The sequence below is a fragment of the Hyla sarda genome, chromosome 1 (genome assembly GCF_029499605.1).
Source record: "Hyla sarda isolate aHylSar1 chromosome 1, aHylSar1.hap1, whole genome shotgun sequence".
Classification (NCBI taxonomy): Eukaryota; Metazoa; Chordata; class Amphibia; order Anura; family Hylidae; genus Hyla; species Hyla sarda.
In genome coordinates this window covers 288,623,758-288,644,392 of record NC_079189.1, presented here as the reverse complement: position 1 = coordinate 288,644,392, position 20,635 = coordinate 288,623,758, and the positions used below count along the sequence as shown (strand labels likewise).

At 45.7% G+C, this 20,635-nt stretch overlaps 1 protein-coding gene across 1 annotated transcript in view; it reads left to right on the top strand.

Annotated features, from left to right (window-relative positions):
- Positions 1 to 5,999: 5,999 nt before the first annotated feature.
- Positions 6,000 to 20,635, top strand: part of PGPEP1 (pyroglutamyl-peptidase I) — a 102,254-nt gene continuing 87,618 nt past the window's right edge. Inside the window, exon 1 of the mRNA XM_056552016.1 lies at positions 6,000 to 6,126. Coding sequence (XP_056407991.1) covers positions 6,033 to 6,126 — 94 coding nt within the window. The 5' untranslated portion in view covers positions 6,000 to 6,032. The remainder of the gene's footprint in view (positions 6,127 to 20,635) is intronic.

Sequence of the window (20,635 nt, the reverse complement as noted above, 5' to 3'; positions counted from 1 at the left end):
AACCTATTAGGTAGGCTCCGAACTTTTCCTGCATCAGCCTCCAGATTCCCCTTTTACAAGTGAAGTGGCGTACAGGGGCGTATAGGTGTAAAGGGGTAACAGAGGGGTGTAGAATAGTGTACATGGGTGACAGGGGTGTAGAGGAGTGTCCATGGGTGACGGGTGTTGAGGGGTGTACATGGGTGACAGATGGTTGTAGAAGAGAATGCATGTTTGACAGAAGGGTGTACATGGCTGTACATGAGTGTACATGGGTGACGGAGGCGTAGGGGTGACAGAGGGGTGTACATGGGTAACGGGTGTTGAGGGATGTACATGGGTGACAGATGGGAGTAGAAGAGTGTACATGGGTGACAGGGGGTGACAGGGGGTGGACAGGAATGACAAGGAGGTAACAGAGGGGTGGACAGGGGTGACAATGGGACAGAGGGGTGGTGAACATGGGTGACGGGCGGACAAGTTGGACATGGATGACAGGAAAAGTGAACAAGGGTGAAAAGGGGTAACAGAGGTGACAAAGGGGGGTGACGGAGGGAAGAGAGTGCATTACCTTAATTAAGCTGAGCTGAGGTGATGGAATAATATAGGGTCTGCCCAGCAGGACATCAATTTAGGGCATACTGGCCCTTTAAATTTAGCAACGCCGGCACGCGTGCACCCTAAGGACAGGGGATGCGCGCGCCGGCGAGGCAAGACAGTAGAGAGGGCGGGGACAGAGGAAGATAAGGGAATGCCTGGGGCTCGCATGCGGGAGCGCTCCGCGTAGCGAGTCCCGGAGTCAACAGTAAAGACATGTTATCACGGCCGGATAACATGGCCGGAGCGTTGCCCCTATTAAAGCCCAGGACACGTGTGCCGATGCGTCCCACCGCGAGTCCCGGAGCCAGGGAAGTCAGGAAGGGGGGAGCGCTCACGGCCAGAATGAATGGCCAGAGGGCATGCCTGTACCCCCTCCGTATTTCCAATCACCGCCGCTCGCCGGGCGGTGATCGGAATGGGTTGCCTGCTGAAATCATTCAGCAGGCATCCCGGCATATTGCCGAGCGGGGTCCTGAGACCCCCTCATATTGGCGATCGCCGCAGATCGCCGGTCAATTTGGACTGGCGATTTGCGGCATTTCCGGGCCATTCGGGTCTCCAGAGACCCGATGACCGGAATTAGAGGGTCACGTAACACACGTGACCCATCTCCCTCCTGACATAGCTGTGAGAGGAAGCAGTGATGCTCCTCCCGCAGCTCTTTGATTGGATAGTCGGTACGACCATCCAATCAAATATATTGGCGGGAGGGGAGCCCCCTCCCCTTGCCCTCCAGATGCCCCCAAATCACCTCAAGATTCTGCTCTGCCCACCAACAGCTTGTAGTTGGTGAGCAGAGCAGGGTCTGTAAGGTGATTTTGTGAAATTCCCTCCCCCCCATACTGTGCCCTTGGAGCCCCCCTGTAGCCCCTTGTCCTGTGAGGGATAGTGTTGTTAGGCTGGGACAGCATGTTCTTTTTTTGCAGTGCCCTCCGTCCACGTGCACTAGCCCTTACACTGCGGCTCACCCCCATTTTTTTTTGGGGTGGGGGGGGTGTAAGTTCCCCCCCCTTATTCGCTAATGTTAGCCGGACCCTCTTTCCTTTAAAGAGCCTCCGGCCACTGTTAGCGAGTCGCCCCGCCCATCGGGATAAGTGTTTTTTTTTCTAGCACCTTTTTTGGGGATCTGTGGTCCGTTCCACCAGCAACAGGTCCGTGCTGTGTGGAATGACCATACCCCTGTGTCCACCTGCCCGGACCACTGACAGTAATTTATAACTGATCAGCATTTTTTTTTTTAGGGTTCAGGCAGGTGCTTTTTTTTCCCCGTTTTTATCCCCCCTTTTTGTGTCTTCTGTGCCCCCTGCCGCCACTTAGCCCTAATCAGTGGTGCACACAACTGATTAGGTATGCGCTCTTTGGCACAGGGTTTTTTGCTCTAGAAGCACACACCTATTTTTTTTTTTATTTTCCTTTTTTTTTTTCTTTGATAGGTTTGGTATAAGTATGCATATGCCATACTTGCCTCTGACACTGAAAGAACCAGTGAGGGCGAGGAAGACCCCTATTTTCTGCTCTCTTCCTCGCTCTCCTCATCATCTAGCGATGATGAGCCCCTAAGGTGGCGGTGACGCCGCCGTGCGAGACCACAACCCCCCATGCAACTGATCCTGTGCCCCATAGCCGTTCTAGCGACCCTGTTGCCAGTACTAGTATGCCGGCCCACCAGGCAAGTCCACCAGTACCCTTTACCGGTGAACCTGTCTGGACTACTTCAGAGAACATAGAGCCCATGATTCCTGAGTTTGTTGACAACCCAGGAATCCAGATTGACATTGCCAGGTTCACTGAAATAGACTTTTTTTTTAGTGAAGACGTTGTTAACATGATGGTGACACAGACAAACCTGTATTCCCAACAGTTCGTTGCAGCTCCCCCAGGCTCAATTTTGGCTAGGCCCAATGGTTACCAGTCGATGCAGCCAAAATGAGGTCCTTTTGGGGCCTCGTGCTGCAAATAGGCCTAGTCATAAAAACAAGTGTCAGGCAGTACTGGAGTGGGGATATCCTCTACCAGACCCCACTCTACAGTATGGCCATGGCAAGGGAACATTTTGAGGCCATACGGAAATGCTTGCATTTCAGTGACAATGCCGCATGTGCCCTTCCCAAGGTGATAGATCACTTTGGGGCCAAGTTTTTGGAGGCCTACATTCCCCAAAGGGAGATCTCAATTGATGAGTCTCTTATCAGTTTTAAGGGGATACTCATTTTCTGCTAAAACATCCCATTCAAGCAAGTGGGATATGGCATGAAACTCTAAACCTGTAAGTGTACCCTGAGGTACTCTCACAGAGTTTATAGAGTATATGAGGGTTAAGATTCCCGTATTGAACCCACAGAATGTCCCCCCATTCTATTTGTCAGTGGGAAACTCGTGTGGGACCTTTTGCACCCACTACTAGAAAAGGGTAACCACCTTTTATGTGGATACATTTTATTCTAGTATTCCTCTGTTCAAATCCCTCGCTGCCAGATCTACGTCTGCTTGTGAGACCGTGCGGAGAAATCAGAGAGGCATTCTGCCCTATCCCCTCCAGGCACCAATCCCCAGGGGTGAGTCCCGTGCCCGTACCCATAAAAACCTGTTGCTGGTCAGGTATAAGGACAAGTGGGATGTCCTTATGCTCTCCACAATTAATTGTAACGGCGCCACTCCTGTCTCTGTGCGAGGTACCGCGGCACCGATCCTTAACCCTAATTGTATTGTGGACTACAATCAGTATATGGAGGGGGTTGATCTTCCCGATCAAGTCCACAAGCCATATAATGCCATGTACAAAGCCTGTGCATGGTACAAAAAAGTTGCGATCTACATGGTCCAGGTTGCCATGTACAACGCATTTGTACTATACTGGAGCGCTGGCAACACAGGGAGATTTCTCAAGTTCCAGGAGATGCTCATAAAGACCCTGATCTTTGAAAGGAGATATGGAAGGACACCACCACTCAATTCGACACTTGCCCCGATCATCCGGGCCTCTGCATTAACGATTGCTTCAGGGAGTGTCACTGTCACGCACCTGGATGCGGGTGGTCTGGAACAGGATGTGGATCCTCTACCTGTGTGGCTGATGACTCGGACCGTATCGGGGAGCGGAGTCTAAGGTGCTGCTGGTCTTTACCAGAGCCCGCCGCAAAGCAGGATGGATTTGCTGCAGCAGGCGACATCCAGGTCGCTACCCCCAATACGGCTCGACCACACAGGTAACTGGACAAGCCGAGGTACAGGAGGATGAGACAGAGGCGTAGTCAACGTAGCAAAAGGTCAAGGCAAAGGTTCGTAGTGAATAAACGTAGCGGAAAGGTCTGGGTACACAGGTATGGCAAACAGACAATAGGGTACGCTTTCTCTCAGGCAAATGGCACTGAAGATCCGGCAGGGTGGTGTGGGAGGTGCAACAACTTTATAATGTGCTGTTCAGGTGCATTACTAATTATGAGCGTACTGGCCCTTTAAATTTCAGAGCACCAGCGCGTGCTGGAGCTGAGACACAGTGAAGGAGGCAGCAGAGGAGCGAGGTAAGTGACGGGCCGGGACTCAATGCGAATCTCGCCCCCGCCGGGAGTAACAATCACACTTCCGTGGAGTATTACATTTTACAATATTCTTTCCCCAATTTAATTCTCCTTGATTAGACTGCAATGTACCTGTCCACAGTACATTGTTCTTCAAATTTTAATCACGCCCCCCCCCCCCCCCCCCAAAAAAAACAAAAAAAATATATATCCCTGATAAGACCTCTGGCAGTATTGGGTCATTTGAGTCCTCTGCATCGGGGGTTTTCAGGTTGCCTCAGTGGTGTGCGCATTTGAGGTAACAGAATAGGGACGGCCACACACATCACATTCCCAGAATGATGATTCAGAGCATAGGGTTTGGGGCAGGCCTAATTTTTACTTTTGGCTGTACTCTGGGTCATCATTCTGGGTACCCAATTGGCAAATTATTATGACAATTGCAATTTTCATTACATTTTTTTACAAAACTACCCTTCATCCATTCCTGGAAAATTAATCTAGGAAACGCCTGTCCATTCAAAATGTGGTGTGTGTATCGCACATACAGGAGAAGGAACCGCTGTCTGCTGGGGATCTGGGACGAGTGTCCCAGATCCTCAGTAGTTGCGGCGGCGGGTCAGTCCGCCCCTGGCACCCCCCCCCCCCCCCCCCGGTCCGCCACTGCTTGGAGGTTTCAGTGTTGTCAGCTTGTACAGTACTAGAAACTGAGGATGGCATCAATAACTGTTTCAGCACAGTCACTGGTGTGATCAACTGGATTGTCTATTTCCTGAGGTAGCGAGCAGCGTGGATTAAGACCCTGGGTCAATGCTTGCTCAAGTAGTCTTGCTTTGGCTAATGCAATTTCCTGTTCCATCTCTGATTCAAGAATCTTTATCCGAGCCTCTGCTTCTACCCTTTTGGCTTCTGCTTCTGCCGTAGCAAGAGCTTCTTTTTCAATGAAGGAACGTCTCACTTTGGATTGATCTGCATTTATGCGGGCCTGTAGTATTCTGTCTTTCAGGGCTGAGCTTCTAGAGCATGATGATCTGTATGACCAAGAGGAATGTTTAGATTAATTTGATCTGTGTGATCTAGTTTCTTGCAAATGAGAGATACAGAGTTTCACTTTATCTTTAACATCCTGCACCATAGCGTCTCTTTCCCTGTCTACTGATTCTGCCTTGCTCAGTTCTGATGGGGCTTCATCAATATTAGAGTCTCTTAGAAAGGTCATATGCCTTGTGGTAAGCCCCTTGTATCTTTCATAAGCTGTGTTCAGCCATCCAACGGCAACTTGTGAGCTTGCAGCACTTCCTGAGGAGGATTTAAGTCCTGACATGAGGAAGGAAACTCATTCCCATTGCTCTTCCAGGTTATCACATAGCTCATCTTTCATGGTGTGGTAGTTTTCAATTACCTTTATCGCCGGTATGAGAGAGCGTCTAGGTCGTGCATCTTGGTCTGCTGGAAGTGTGGGTTTTGCATCCTGCTCTTCAAAATGATCAGTATTCAGTCGCATTTGCTTTGTTTCATCATTGGGGAACTGAGCAAGGCCCTTTTTGCCCATTTTTATTTAAGGTGTACTGTCTCTTTAAGAAAATGAATTGTTGAATTGGTGCCTGAAAATCGCAGCACGGGTCAGATAAGGCAAATTAATAAGATTCCTAAGGTGTTTTGAGTTAATTGTGGAGTTTTGGGTTGGGGGTGTCCACCACAATGTAAGGTGATATGCTGAAAGTTTCTATAAAGGGTATGGTTGGAGGGAAACGTGCATACACAGTTCTTCTATTATGTGAGCAAGGGTTCATATAGGAGGTATAGTGCTTCCCATTAGGCTTTTCTGGACTTGCTCTGTAGCCAGGCAGATTTGCTACACTTGGGTCTGTTGCTAGGGAGATTCCTGAGTGTGGTACTGAACTTGAAGACAGTTTTTGACTGCTCTGTCCCCACATGAAAGCAAATGAAGGTGTAACTGATAGTGGCTGTGTGACTTTCCTACCTTCGTATCCAAGCAGTGGAGCAGACCGGACCGGCAGAAGCTCAGGTTAGGGTGCTTTCACACTATGAAGTTCACCCGTTAATAAACGTATGTTTGAAAAATAATTATTAATGCCCGTTAAACAACCCCATTCAAGTCAATGGGTTTTTTTGTTTACCCGTTATTACCCGTTATAGCCCGTCATGTCTAACGGACGTTAGTTGTGACAGGAGAAATAACGTGACATGCACAAATTTTTCGCCCCTCACAAGAAACAAGTAAATTAACGAACGTTATTTTTAACATTGAAGTATATGGCCAACAGACGATAGTAAATACACCCGTTAATGCCCGTTATTATAAATGACGTTATTTTTATGAGCATGCTCAGAAGAGGTGACATCAGCAGACTCTTGATGTGCTAAAGGACTACTACTCCCATAATGGAGGATATATATGGAAAGAAAAAACACAGAGATGGCGCCTTGATGGTGCCTTTACCTTTGCTAAAAAGAGCGTTAGTGTTACGCCTAGCGCTCCGGGTCCCCGCTCCTCCCCGGAGCGCGTACGGCGTCTCTCTCTCCGCAGCGCCCCGGTCGATCCCGCTGACCGGGAGCGCTGCACTGTCATGGCCGTCGGGGATGCGATTCGCACAGCGGGACGCGCCCGCTCGCGAATCGCATCCCAGGTCACTTACCCGTTCCCGTCCCCTGCTGTCATGTGCTGGCGCGCGCGGCTCCGCTCTCTAGGGCGCGCGCGCGCGCCAGCTCCCTGAGACTTAAAGGGCCAGTGCACCAATGATTGGTGCCTGGCCCAATTAGCTTAATTGGCTCCCACCTGCTCCCAGACTATTTCTGATCTCCTCCCATGCACTCCCTTGCCGGATCTTGTTGCCCTTGTGCCTAGTGAAAGCGTTTTGTGTGTCCAAACCCTGTGTACCAGAACTTCTGCTATCCACCCTGACTACGAGCCTTGCTGCCTGCCCCGACCTTCTGCTACGTCCGACCTTGCTTCTGTCTACTCCCTTGTACCGCGCCTATCTTCAGCAGCCAGAGAGGTTGAGCCGTTGCTAGTGGATACGACCTGGTCACTACCGCCGCAGCAAGACCATCCCGCTTTGCGGCGGGCTCTGGTGAAAACCAGTAGTGACTTAGAACCGGTCCACTAGCACGGTCCACGCCAATTCCTCTCTGGCACAGAGGATCCACCTCCTGCCAGCCGGCATCGTGACAGTTAGATAGGCAGAGGTATTAGGAAATGAAATGCCTGCTCACCTTGTCAAGTTGTGCTAGCGAGCAGGCACAACTCTGGACAGCGCTTTGGGGGGAGTGCGGCAGGAATCCCGATGCCGCTGGAGATCTCCTCTGCTACTTGATCTTCTCCCCGCTGGCTGTGGATGTTCTGCAGGAGCAGGTTACTGCTGGTACCGTTAGCTGGAAAAGCGGTGCTGCAGGTAGCGGTGCTGCGGGAGGAGGTGCTTTGGTCCTCCGATGTTAATCGCAGGATGCGGGCAGAGGTATCCAGATGCTGGGCAGATGTCGAGAGATCCCTGCGCCCCTCAGCCCTTAGGATTAGCCGAGCTTGGATGGTGGTAGGGGTCACACGTCTCTCTGCACGTGTAGTGTGCAGGGGTCGGTGGAGGACCACTTTAATTGACCAGGAGCAGCTGGATGTCGGAACCGCTGGAGAGCGGCAAAATACAATGGAAGGAGTGCGGGGTGTCTCTGGCAGGAGGCTTCCCCAAAAATGCCGACAGTGCTGGATCGCTTCACTGGTACTGGTGAAATAGAACTGCAGACTGCAGTATTAAAATCCAATAGGTATTTATTAGCTATGATAAAGGTAACAAAAAACAAGGGGGGATAGCAATCTTGTACGGACTACGCGTTTCGAAAGGTATCCCTTTCTTCCTCAGGTCTGTAGTATGGTGTGATTAGTGTCCTTATATACAGTGCAAGTGCATTACTACGAGAAGGGAAAAAAAGGTGACTGGTTCTCTAGGTCTATGGGGATTACTATAGTGATTTTCTGGTGAGATTGGGTGGTGGAGTGGTAGGGTGTTGTCAGTGTGTCTGTATCTATGGGATGATGGTTATGGTAGTGTGTTATATATTGTGAATGTGATATGTATGGTAATGAATGTACTAGAGTGTATGGCGGTGTATAAGATGCGTTGAAAATGTATAACAGTGTGTGTGAGTGTGTGTGTGTGTATGATGTGTGTATGGCTGAGGCGTGTATGTTAGTGTAGCTGTGATAGAGGTTAGGTGTGATGGATGAATGTGAAGAGGACAAAGAGGAAAAAAAAAAAAATATATATATATATATATATATATATATATATATATATATATAAATAAATAAATTTTGATTTTTAAAAAAAAAATGTAATTTATTAAAAAATTAATAAATTAAATAAAAAATTAATAAAAAGGGGGAGAGAGAAAGAAGGAAAAGTGGAATGGTTTGTACTTGGATGCGTAAACTATTTATTTGTTATAAAATGACATACAATATATGGAAAAAAGTGCTGGGCCCTAGCACTTATATTTTTCAATACACAATAAAAATAATAATCAATAAAAAACAAATTAATAAATATAGTACTACACTGATAATACCAAGTCAAATAATTATACCCTAGAGTCAGTATTCAATAGCCATAAAGTCAATAGTTCAAAGCACTGGACAGAAGCTCTGCTTCTCAAGTAACTGATGTTAATATTCACGTATATTGGCCAGTATGTCCCACTGGACCATGTACCCAATTGGCCAATGCACAGTATCGGTGCTGCGACCGAAAAGAAGTTAGTAAGTAAGATGTTAAATGTTTCCTCCGTTTTTGAGTTGGAAAAAGTTGTTTTTCCATGGTCAATGGTGGTGCAGCATAGGCATCTTTTGGTTTTACAGCGGAATGCCCCTTTTTGGTTTGGAATTGGAATCAGTGCTCTGATGTTTGATGTGACGTCGAAGTCTACTTGGGGCTATGAGATTTCGGATGGTGGGTGCTTGCCGGAAGGTGAGTCTTGGTTTGTTCGGTAGGGTGCTTTTCAAGATGGGGTCACTTTGGAGTATATGCCAATGTTTGTTCAGAATGGACCTGATGTTATTGTGTGAATAGTTGTAAGTAGTTATGAAGTTTAGTTTGCTCCTTTCTTCTGGATTTTCTTGGTGCTTTTTTGGTAGAAGGCATTCATCTTGGGTTAGTATTTTTGTTTTGTTGTACGCTTCATTTAGTATTTCTTTTGGGTATCCTTTCGCTAAAAAACGGTTTTGCAGAGTTTTAGCCTGGGATCTGAAGGTGCTGTTGGATGTGCAGCTTTTTCTAATGCCCCTGTACTGATTGAATGGTATGTTAAGTTTCCATTTTTTTAAATGTCCACTATCAAATGAGAGGTAACTGTTTGAGTCGACCTTTTTGAAATGAGTAGATGTAATGATGTTGGTGTCCTCGTGGGATATCTGGAGATCTAGGAAGTCGATTTTATTGGAGGATGTGTTTGTGGTCAGCCTGATGCCCCAGTTGTTATCATTGATATGACTGATGAGTTCTTGAATTGAATGGGCGGGTCCGTTCCACAGGAGAAATAAATCATCTATGTAGCGGTGGTAAATTATTGCATGTTGTTTGAAAAGTGGATGGGAGGTGATGAAGGAAGTCTCAAACGCTCCCATTACCAGATTTGGGTATGACTGTGCCACCCGCGTCCCCATCGCGGTGCCCCGCGTCTGGTGGTAGGTGGCACCGTCGTACGTGAAGTAGTTGTGGTTCAAGATGATATTCAGGCATTCCAGCAGAAATGAACATTGTTCCGGTGGAATTTCAGGGTCACCTTCCAGTATTGATTTTATGCAAGAAATGATCAAGGAAACTTTAGAGCAAGCACTAGAAAACAAAGTGATCAATAAAAACGAAAAAAGATTTCTTTATATCAACAATCCTTCAATACCTTTTTATTATAATCTACCGAAAATTCATAAAGACCAAACTCATCCACCAGGCAGACCTATCATCTCGGGCATAAATAGCCACACTTCACACATCTCCCACTATTTAGATCTCATCCTGCAAGAATATGTACAATCACTCCCGAGCTACCTCAAAAGCTCTGATGACCTCATTAAACTATTACGACCCATACCCTGGCACAATAATCTCGTCTTTATCACAATGGACGTCACAGCCCTATATTCTAATATCAGGCACAAAATCGGACTGGCCTGCATAAAAACAATACTGGAAGGTGACCCTGAAATTCCACCGGAACAATGTTCATTTCTGCTGGAATGCCTGAATATCATCTTGAACCACAACTACTTCACGTCGTACGCAAATCTGGTAATGGGAGCGTTTGAGACTTCCTTCATCACCTCCCATCCACTTTTCAAACAACATACAATAATTTACCACCGCTACATAGATGATTTATTTCTCCTGTGGAACGGACCCGCCCATTCAATTCAGGAACTCATCAGTCATATCAATGATAACAACTGGGGCATCAGGCTGACCACAAACACATCCTCCGATGAAATCGACTTCCTAGATCTCCAGATATCCCACGAGGACACCAACATCATTACATCTACTCATTTCAAAAAGGTCGACTCAAACAGTTACCTCTCATTTGATAGTGGACATTTAAAAAAATGGAATCTTAACATACCATTCAATCAGTACAGGCGCATTAGAAAAAGCTGCACATCCAACAGCACCTTCAGATCCCAGGCGAAAGGATACCCAAAAGAAATACTAAATGAAGCAAACAACAAAACAAAAATACTAACCCAAGATGAATTCCTTCTACCAAAAAAGCACCAAGAAAATCCAGAAGAAAGGAGCAAACTAAACTTCATAACTACTTACAACTATTCACACAATAACATCAGGTCCATTCTGAACAAACATTGGCATATACTCCAAAGTGACCCCATCTTGAAAAGCACCCTACCGAACAAACCAGGACTCACCTTCCGGCAAGCATCCACCATCCGAAATCTCATAGCCCCAAGTAGACTTCGACGTCACATCAAACATCAGAGCACTGATTCCAATTCCAAACCAAAAGGGGCATTCCGCTGTAAAACCAAAAGATGCCTATGCTGCACCACCATTAACCATGGAAAAACAACTTTTTCCAACTCAAAAACGGAGGAAACATTTAACATCAAATTTCACCTTAACTGCAAATCCAGCTATGTCATCTATCTCATCACCTGTGTCTGCAACAAACAGTATATTGGAAGAACCACCCAGGAACTGCACACCAGACTCAATAACCACAGAAACAACATCAAACGGAAATTTACATTACATAGTGTATCAAGATACTGCTCCGAAAAACATCCGGACTTACCTAACCCAATAAGAATCTGTCCTATAGACTACATCCCGTTGCACCAGAATTACAGATTCACCTCCCTGAAGAAAAGAGAGATGTACTGGATCTACCGACTCGGTACATTACAGCCCCATGGTCTTAATGATGCAACATAACTAATAACCTAAACAGAACTAAAACTGCCCAGTAATTGAATCCCAAACCCAAAAATACAAAAAGGGAACAACACCAAACTAACAACAATAAAATAAACCCAAACCCAATGCTTCTAAAAAAAAACAACAGTAATTATCCACAAACCAGAATAACCATTTCTCCTACCAATATGTTTGATGGATCTGTACCACCATCTACTGACAAAACACAGTATTTATAAGACTACTCTAAGCCTGAAGAACTGCCTAGGAATTGTAACAATTTGTAATCACAAAATCTATCAGTTTTTACTCACCTTGTCAATCTCAAATGTTAATCCAATTAACTATGTATCCTTTCCAACCACAAACCCCATAACCCATTGACCCTACATAAACAGCTAAAGTTAAATTTTTAACCACTTCATTTGTTCAACAGTCGGTCTCCCATACCAGTTGCTGCCGGCCTCTAAGCTGTTCAGCTACACAGTCAGACCAAGAACAACTACCATAGACCTGAACAGGCCCATTTGGAACAAAGCAGCGCTTCCATACTAGCTTAAGATAAACCCTTACTAAATTTTTTTTTAAAAGCTCAGAGGAGGTCAGAAAGGCTGACGTCATCACCCAGCCCTCATGACCTCACTTCCTGCCAAATTTTGAAATAGTAATGCACTTGCACTGTATATAAGAACACTAATCACACTATACTACAGACCTGAGGAAGATAGGGATACCTTTCGAAACGCGTAGTCCGTACAAGATTGCTATCCCCCCCACCCTGTTTTTTGTTTTCTGTTACCTTTATCATAGCTAATAAATACCTATTGGATTTTAATACTGCAGTCTGCAGTTCTATTTCACCAGTACCAGTGAAGCGCTCCAGCACTGTCGGCATTTTTGGGGAAGCCTCCTGCCAGAGACAACCCACACTCCTTCCATTACTCCCATAATGGAACAGACTTGTTTCCATGATGGGAGTAGTAATTCCCCATTGAGGGAGTCTGCCGGTGGCTGGGGAGGTTACATTATTGTTTGTACTACTACCCCCATCATGGAACAGATTCTGTTCCATGATGGGGGTTGTAGTACAGGGGCTGAGAGATTGATTGCACCTCTGACACCCGATTCGATCAGAAGTTATTAAGCAGGGGAGCGGACGGCATGCTCGCAACCCTGCGATCACAATGTATTTTTTACTTTCATTTTTAAATTCTCCGCTGGGAGCCCTGAATGGCCGGTACAGAGGAGTCATTCAGGGATCCTAGCAGGGTTTTTAAAATGGCCAATGTGAGGGGACATATGTATATTAAAAGTGTTGTGGGGGGGGGGGGGGAAGCAAGATATATAGTGCTGCAGGGGGGGGGGCATAGAGCGCTATATATCTCGCCCCCCAGTGCATTTATAATATGCCTCCCGCCAGCGCATTAAACCTAATGTGGGGGAATTATCCTGCCAACCTAATGTGGGGTAAATATCCTGCCAGCCTAATGTGGGGTAACTATACTGCCAAACTAATGTGGGGGAACTATTCTGCCAACCTAATGGGGGGGGGACTATACTGCCAACCTAATGTGGGGGAACTATACTGCACCTAATGTGGGGGAACTATCCTGCCAACCTAATGTGGGGGAACTATCCTGCCAACCTAATGTGGGGGACTTATACTGCCAGCCTAATGTGGGGGAACTATAAACTATCAATAAAAAAAAACAAGTTTGGATCATTGAATTCTGTTGTTGTGTTCTTCTTTTAACCTGTTAAGGATCCAGGACGTACAGGTACGTCCTGAGTCCGCTCCCATTCTATGACGCAGGGCCACGGCCTCTAACAACGGCGGGACCCGTGGCTAATAGCGCGTAGCACTGATCGCGGTGCCGCACGCTATTAACCCTTTAGACGCGGCGTTCAAAGTTGAACGCCGCGTCTAAAGTGAAAGTAAAACCATGCCGGTTAGCTCAGGGAGCTGTTCGGGATCGCCACGGCGAAATCGCGGCATCCCGAACAGCTTGCAAGACAGCTGGAGGATCCCTACCTGCCTCCTCGCTGTCTGATCGCCGAATGACTGCTCAGTGCCTGAGAAACCACTGATCAATGTAAAAGATCAGTGTCTGCAGTGTTATAGGTCCCTATGGGAGATATAACATTGCAAAAAAAAGAAAAAAAAAGTGAATAAAGATCATTTAACACCTCCCCTATTAAAAGTTTGAATCACCCCCTTTTTCCCATAAAAAAAATTGTGTATAGAAAAAAAAACATATGTGGTATCGCCGCGTGCGGAAATGTCCGAATTATAAAAATATATCATTAATTAAACTGCATGGTCAATGTCGTACGTGCAAAAAAATTCCAAAGTCCAAAATAGTGCATTTTTGGTCACTTTTTTTATAATGAAAAATAAGTTCTATCAATGCTAAAATGATACCGCTAAAAATTTCAGATCACTGCGCAAAAAATGAGCCCTCATACCGCCCCACACGCAGAAAAATAAAAAAGTTAGAGGGGTCAGAATGACAATTTTAAACGTATAAATTTTCCTGCATGTAGTTCTGATTTTTTCCAGAAGTACGACAAAAACAAGCCTATATAAGTAAGGTATCATTTTAATCTTATGGACCTACAGAATAAGGGTAAGGTGTCAGTTTTACAAAAAAAAATGTACTGCGTAGAAACGGTAGCCCCCAAAAATTACAAAATGGCGTTTTCCCTTTAATTTCGTTGCACAATTATAATTTTTTTTTTGTTTCGCCATAGATTTTTGGGTAAAATGAATGATGTACAATTGGTGGGCAAAAAAATAAGCCATCATTTGGGTCTGTAGGTGCAAAATTGAAAGGGTTATGATTTTTAAAAGGTAACCCCCCCCCCCCCCCCCCCCCCCCAAGGGGTTGATTAACATTATATTTTTATAGTTCGGACATTTACGCACATGGCGATACCACATATGTTCATTTTTATTTACATTTTTTTAACCCCTTAAGGACCACGGGTTTTTCCATTTTTACACTTTCATTTTTTCCTCCTTACCTTTAAAAAATCATAACTCTTTCAATTTTGCACTTAAAAATTCATGATAGCTTATTTTTTGCCTCAACAATTCTACTTTGGAAAGACATCAGTCATTTTACCCAGAAATCTACAACAAAACTGAGAAAAGACAAAACACAACTTTGTAACTTTTGGGGGCTTCCGCACCTACGCAGTAAATTTTTATGTAAAAATTACACCTTCTCTTTATTCTGTAGGTCCATACGATTAAAATGATACCCTACTTATATAGGTTTGAATTTGTCGTACTTCTGGAAAAAATCATAACTACGTGCAGGAAAATCTATACGTTTAAAATAGTCATTCTGACTCTATAACTTTATTTTTTTTGGGCGTATGGGGCAGTATGAGAGCTCATTTTTTGCACCATGATCTGACGTTTTTACTGGTACCATTTTTGTATTGATCGGACTCTTTGATCGCTTTTTATTCATTTTTCCATGATATAAAAAAGTGACCAAAAATACACTATTTTGGACTTTGGCATTTTTTTGCGCGCACGCCATTGACCGTGCCGCTTAAATAATTATATAATTTTTATAATTTGGACATTTCCGTATTCGGTGATACCACATATGTTTATTTTAAATGGGAAAAGGGGGGTGATTCAAACTTTTAGTCCATAGGAGGCTATAACACTGCATACACTGATCTTTTACATTGATCAATCAATGATTCTGCCACTTGACTGCTCATGCCTGGATCTAAGGAGGTAGGTAAGGGGACTACAGCTGTTCGAGATGCCGCAATTTCACTGTGGCGATCCTGAACAGCCCGCTGAGCTAGCCTGGGGTTGTTTAGTTTCACTTTAGACGCAGCAATCCACTTTGAACGCGGCGTCTAAAGGGTTAATAGTGCGCAGCACCGCGATCAGTGCCGCATGCTATTAGCCACGGGTCCCGGCCATTGTTAGAGGCTGCCATGGCCCCGCGTTATAGAACGGGAGCGAGCTCAGGGCTTACAGGTACGCCCTTGGTCCTTAAGGGGTTAAATGGGAAAAGGTGGGTGATTCAAACTTTTATTACTGAAGGGGTTAAATCACATAGGGCACCATTATATGCAATTGTATGGCGGGAAGGAATGTAAGCACCCTCCTGCTGTCCTCTCAGCTGTTCGGGAGGCAGCAATTTCACCACGGTAGTCCAGAACAGCTCTGCTGAGCTAACCAGCAGTGTTTTCTCCTGTTTTAGATGCCACAATCAACATTGATCGAGGTGTCAAAAGGGTTAATATCGGACATCAGCCGATTGGCAAGGTCTGGTATAAGCCACCACTTTTCATACTGGAGTCTCTGACTATCACTATGGCCACCTCACAACACAACTCCACTTATTCTCCCACTACACTCTGATACTTATATTGGCTGCTAAAATTAAGCCCTGTTAGATTTCCATAGCCTTAAGTGTTACTTTACAAGAGCCCTGCCTGACGAACTAGCCGGCAGCAACCTATTACCTACATTAGGCGTGACTGAACATGTCTAAAATAGCCGACACTTTCTAGAAAACAGAGACTCCACCTCTGCCCCGCTATTGGTCTCATTAGTCACTTGTTGCAAGTCAGTCAGAACGAGGCTCGTATCACAGCCGCGGGGAAAGCCTTTGGGAAGGAGTCACGTGATACAAGAGTGTTAGAGGTGTGATGTGCAAACTTGCTTTCCCTTACCTCCTAACCAGTGGCACAGATGGGGTATTCTGCCCCCCATGGACTGGTTAGGACTGGTGGAAATTTTATTGAAATCTATTTGCTATCAGGTCCCCCCCTTTTTCTATTCATATTGACAGCTTGGGTTATAGTTTTAGCCCCCCTTTTTTCTTGCCTGGTAGTTCTTTGCTACCAGGAACATTCTTTCTAACCTGCCATTGTTTTTTTTTCTTTTTGCTGGCGGCTCCTGTCCGCATCTCTGCGCGGGGCGCAGGTCCTGCGCTGCGTGCCACGTGTGTGCGTAGCGTTGGCGTCTCTCACTACGGCCGTAACTTCCTGCTCCCTGTAGGACGCTCTGCGCGCCAGGGAATGGGCGGGTCGGAGGTGGCGGCGTCTGACGTCACTTCCAGCCCAGCGGCCGTTCATGCAATAACTTTGTTGGGCTTGTAAGTTTCTCAGTTCAGAGGTAGAGGTTTTAACAATTTCCTGTTATATCCTTGGGCATAGCATGTTTGTTTTGCTGGATAGGAAGAATTTTTTTTATTACTCCCTCCCCTAGTGGGAGGAGCTTAGGGCCCAAATTACCTGAGCCCTATTTAAGGCTGCTCAGTTGGGTCTGGCGGCCTCCTTGAGCGTTAGTGTCTGTTGCCAGCCTACTTTCCTTGGATTGCTATTTACGCTTTTGCTGCCTATAACCTTGCTATTGCTTCTTGCAACTTAGTTACCTTTCTTGTTTTGCTTTCCTTGGTAAAGCTTTTTCTGGATTAACATATTTTCTCCTTCCTCCGCTTCCCATCTTTTAACAGCTCTTATTTTTCAGAGCATCTTGTCTGCTGACGGTTCCCGTGAGGCAACAATTAAGAAGTCCTCCAAAAGGAAGCACTTACAGTGTCATGACTATCAGGCATTGCTGGAGGACAGCTACCAATTTTCCTGCTGTCCTTCGTGTCGTGCTAGATACCAGGTCCAGCACGAACCTACGATCCAAGACATGGTTGTCTGGGTTAAGGATTTCGTGTCCTCCAATATGAACACGATGGGAGCCTCCATTGACGAGCTGAAGCAGATGGTGTCCGCGAGCAAGCGATCAAGACCATCTTCGCCACCAAGATCCATGGAGGTGTCAGGAGAAGCAGCACGTGAGGACTCCCAGTCCTCATCATCTGAGGAAGAAGATAAATTTCAATATTTTTTTCTTCCCGGAGAAAACTCAGCGGCTGCTAAGGTCTATCAGGTCGGGGGACCATGATACCGAAGGGGGTGAAGCCTCTACATCTGCCTCTAAGGGGCCTAGGGCCTTTAACCCCTTAAGGACTTAGCCCTTTTTCACCTTAAGGATTCTGACCACTGTCACTTTAAACATTAATAACTCTGGAATGCTTTTACTTATCATTCTGATTCCGAGATAGTTTTTTCATGACATATTCTACTTTATCATAGTGGTAAAATTTTATGGTAACTTGCATCCTTTTTTGGTGAAAAATCCCAAAATTTGATGAAAAAAATGAAAATTTAGCATTTTTCGAACTTTGAAGCTCTCTGCTTGTAAGGAAAATGGATATTCAAAATACATTTTTTTGGTTCACATATACAATATGTCTACTTTATGTTTGCATCATAAAATTTATGAGTTTTTACTTTTGGAAGTGACCAGAGGGCTTACAAGTTCAGCAGCAATTTTCCAATTTTTCACAAAATTTTCAAACTCGATATTTTTCAGGGACCAGTTCAGTTTTGAAGTGGATTTGAAGGGTCTTCATATTAGAAATACCCCATTAATGACCCCATTATAAAAACTACACCAACCAAAGTATTCAAAATGACAGTCAGTGTTTTAACCCTTTAGCTGTTTCACAGGAATAGAAGCAAATTCAAAATCTTCATTTTTTACACTCACGTTCTTGTAGACCCAATTTTTTTATTTTTGCAAGTGGTAAAAGGAGAAAATGTTTACTTGTATTTGTAGCCCAATTTCTCTCGAGTAAGCACATACCTCATATGTCTATGTAAAGTGTTCGGTGGGCGCAGTAGAGGGCTCAGAAGGGAAGGAGCGACAAGGGGATTTTGTAGAGAACATTTTTCTGAAATGGTTTTTGGGGGGCATGTCACCTTTAGGAAGCCCCTATGGTGCCAGAACAGCAAAAAAAAAAAAAAAACACATGGCATACCATTTTGGAAACTAGACCCCTCGGGGAATGTAACATGGGATAAAGTGAGCCTTAATACCCCACAGGTGTTTCATGACTTTTGCAAATGTAAAACATTTTTTTTTAACCTAAAATGCTTGTTTTCCACAATATTTTACATTTTAAAAAGGGTAATAGCAGAAAATATCCCCCAAAATTTGAAGCCCAATTTCTCCCGATTCAGAAAACACCCCATATGGGGGTGAAAAGTGCTCTGCTGGAGCACTACAGGTCTCAGAAGAAGAGTAGTCACATTTGGCTTTTTGGAAGCAAATTTTGCTCTGGGGGCATGCCGCATTTAGGAAGCCCCTATGGTGCCAGAACAGCAAAAAAAAAAAACACATGGCATACTATTTTGGAAACTAGACCCCTCGGGGAACGTAACAAGGGGTTAAGTGAACCTTTATACCCCACAGGTGTTTCACGACTTTTGCATTTGTAAAAAAAAAATAGTTTTTTTTACCTAAAATGCTTGTTTTCCCAAAAATGTTACATTTTTAAAAAGGGTAAAAGCAGAAAATACCCCCCAAAATTTGTAACACAATTTCTCCCGAGTACGGCAATACCCCATATGTGACCCTAAACTGTTGCCTTGAAATACGACAGGGCTCCAAAGTGAGAGTGCCATGCGCATTTGAGGCCTAAATTAGGGATTTGCATAGGGGTGGACATAGGGGTATTCTACGCCAGTGATTCCCAAACAGGGTACCTCCAGCTGTTGTAAAACTCCCAGCATGCCTGGACAGTCAGTGGCTGTCTGGTAATACTGGGAGTAGTTGTTTTGCAACAGCTGGAGGCTCCGTTTTGGAAACAGTGGCGTACCAGATGTTTTTCATTTTTATTGGGGAGGGGGGGGGGGCTGTGTAGGGGTATGTATATATGTAGTGTTTTTTACTTTTTATTTTATTGTGTGTTAGTGTAGTGTAGTGTTTTTAGGGTAAAGTCACACAGGCGGGGGTTCACAGTAGTTTGAGCTGCGGCAGAAAATTTGCCCTGTACGTACCCTATACGTTCACATTGGGGAGGGGGGGAACATCCAGCTGTTGCAAAATTACAACTCCCAGCATGCGCTGACAGACTGTACATGCTGAGAGTTTGTTTTGCAACAGCTGTAGGCACACTGGTTGTGTATCACTGAGTTTGTGACCTAACTCAGTGTTTCACAACCAGTGTGCCTCCAGCTGTTGTAAAACTAAAACTCCCGGCATGTATGGTACATGCTGGGAGTTGTAGTTTGCAACAGCTGGAGGCACACCGGTCGTGAAACACTGAGTTAAGTAAAACAAAACTGAGTTTCACAACCAGTGTGCCTTCAGCTGTTGCAAAACTACAACTCTCAGCAGTCACCGACAGCCAACGGGCATGCTGGGAATTGTAGTTATACAACCAGCAGATGCACCACTACAACTCCCAGCATGCACTTCAGCTGTTTGTGCAAGCTGCAAGTTGTAGTTATACAACAGCTGAAGGTACACTTTTCCTTAGAAAAAATGTGCCTCCAGCTGTTGCAAAACTATAAGTCCCAGCATGCCCATAAGGGAATGCTGGGAGTTGTGGTGGTCTGCCTCCTGCTGTTGCATAACTACAGCTCCCAGCATGCCTTTTTGTCACTCATCTCCAACTGCTGATCCACGCTGCTTCAGGTCAGTCCCTCGCCGCGGCTCCTGGGGCCCCGATCCCAACATTGACGAGGGGATCGGGGTCCCCAGCTGCCGGGGGTCCTCTTCCTGCACCCGATCACGTCCTCCGGAACAGGGGCGGAGCGGGTTGCGGGAGTGACACCCGCAGCAGTTGCCCTGATTGGTCGGCCGGTAAACCGGCCGACGAATCAGGGCGATCGTGAGGTGGCACCAGTGCCACCTCACCCCTGCGGGCTATGTCTGTTCGGGGCCGTCGGACGGCCCCGAATAGCCTGTAATTCCGAGTCACCGGGTCACTGGAGACCCGATTGACCCGGAATCCGCCGCAGATCTGCAGCCATCGCCGACATGAGGGGTCGTCATGACCCCCCTGGGCGACATGCCGCGATGCCTGCTGAACGATTTCAGCAGGCATCCGGCTCCCCTCCAGCTAGCGGCGGGGGGGGGGGGGGGGTGGCGGGATTTGACAGGACATACGCAAACGTCCTGAGTCCTTAAGGACTCTGAAAAGGGGCCGTTTGAGTACGTCCTGCGTCCTTAAGGGGTTAAAGCGGATGAGTGCCTGCTGTCTTTAGACAGAA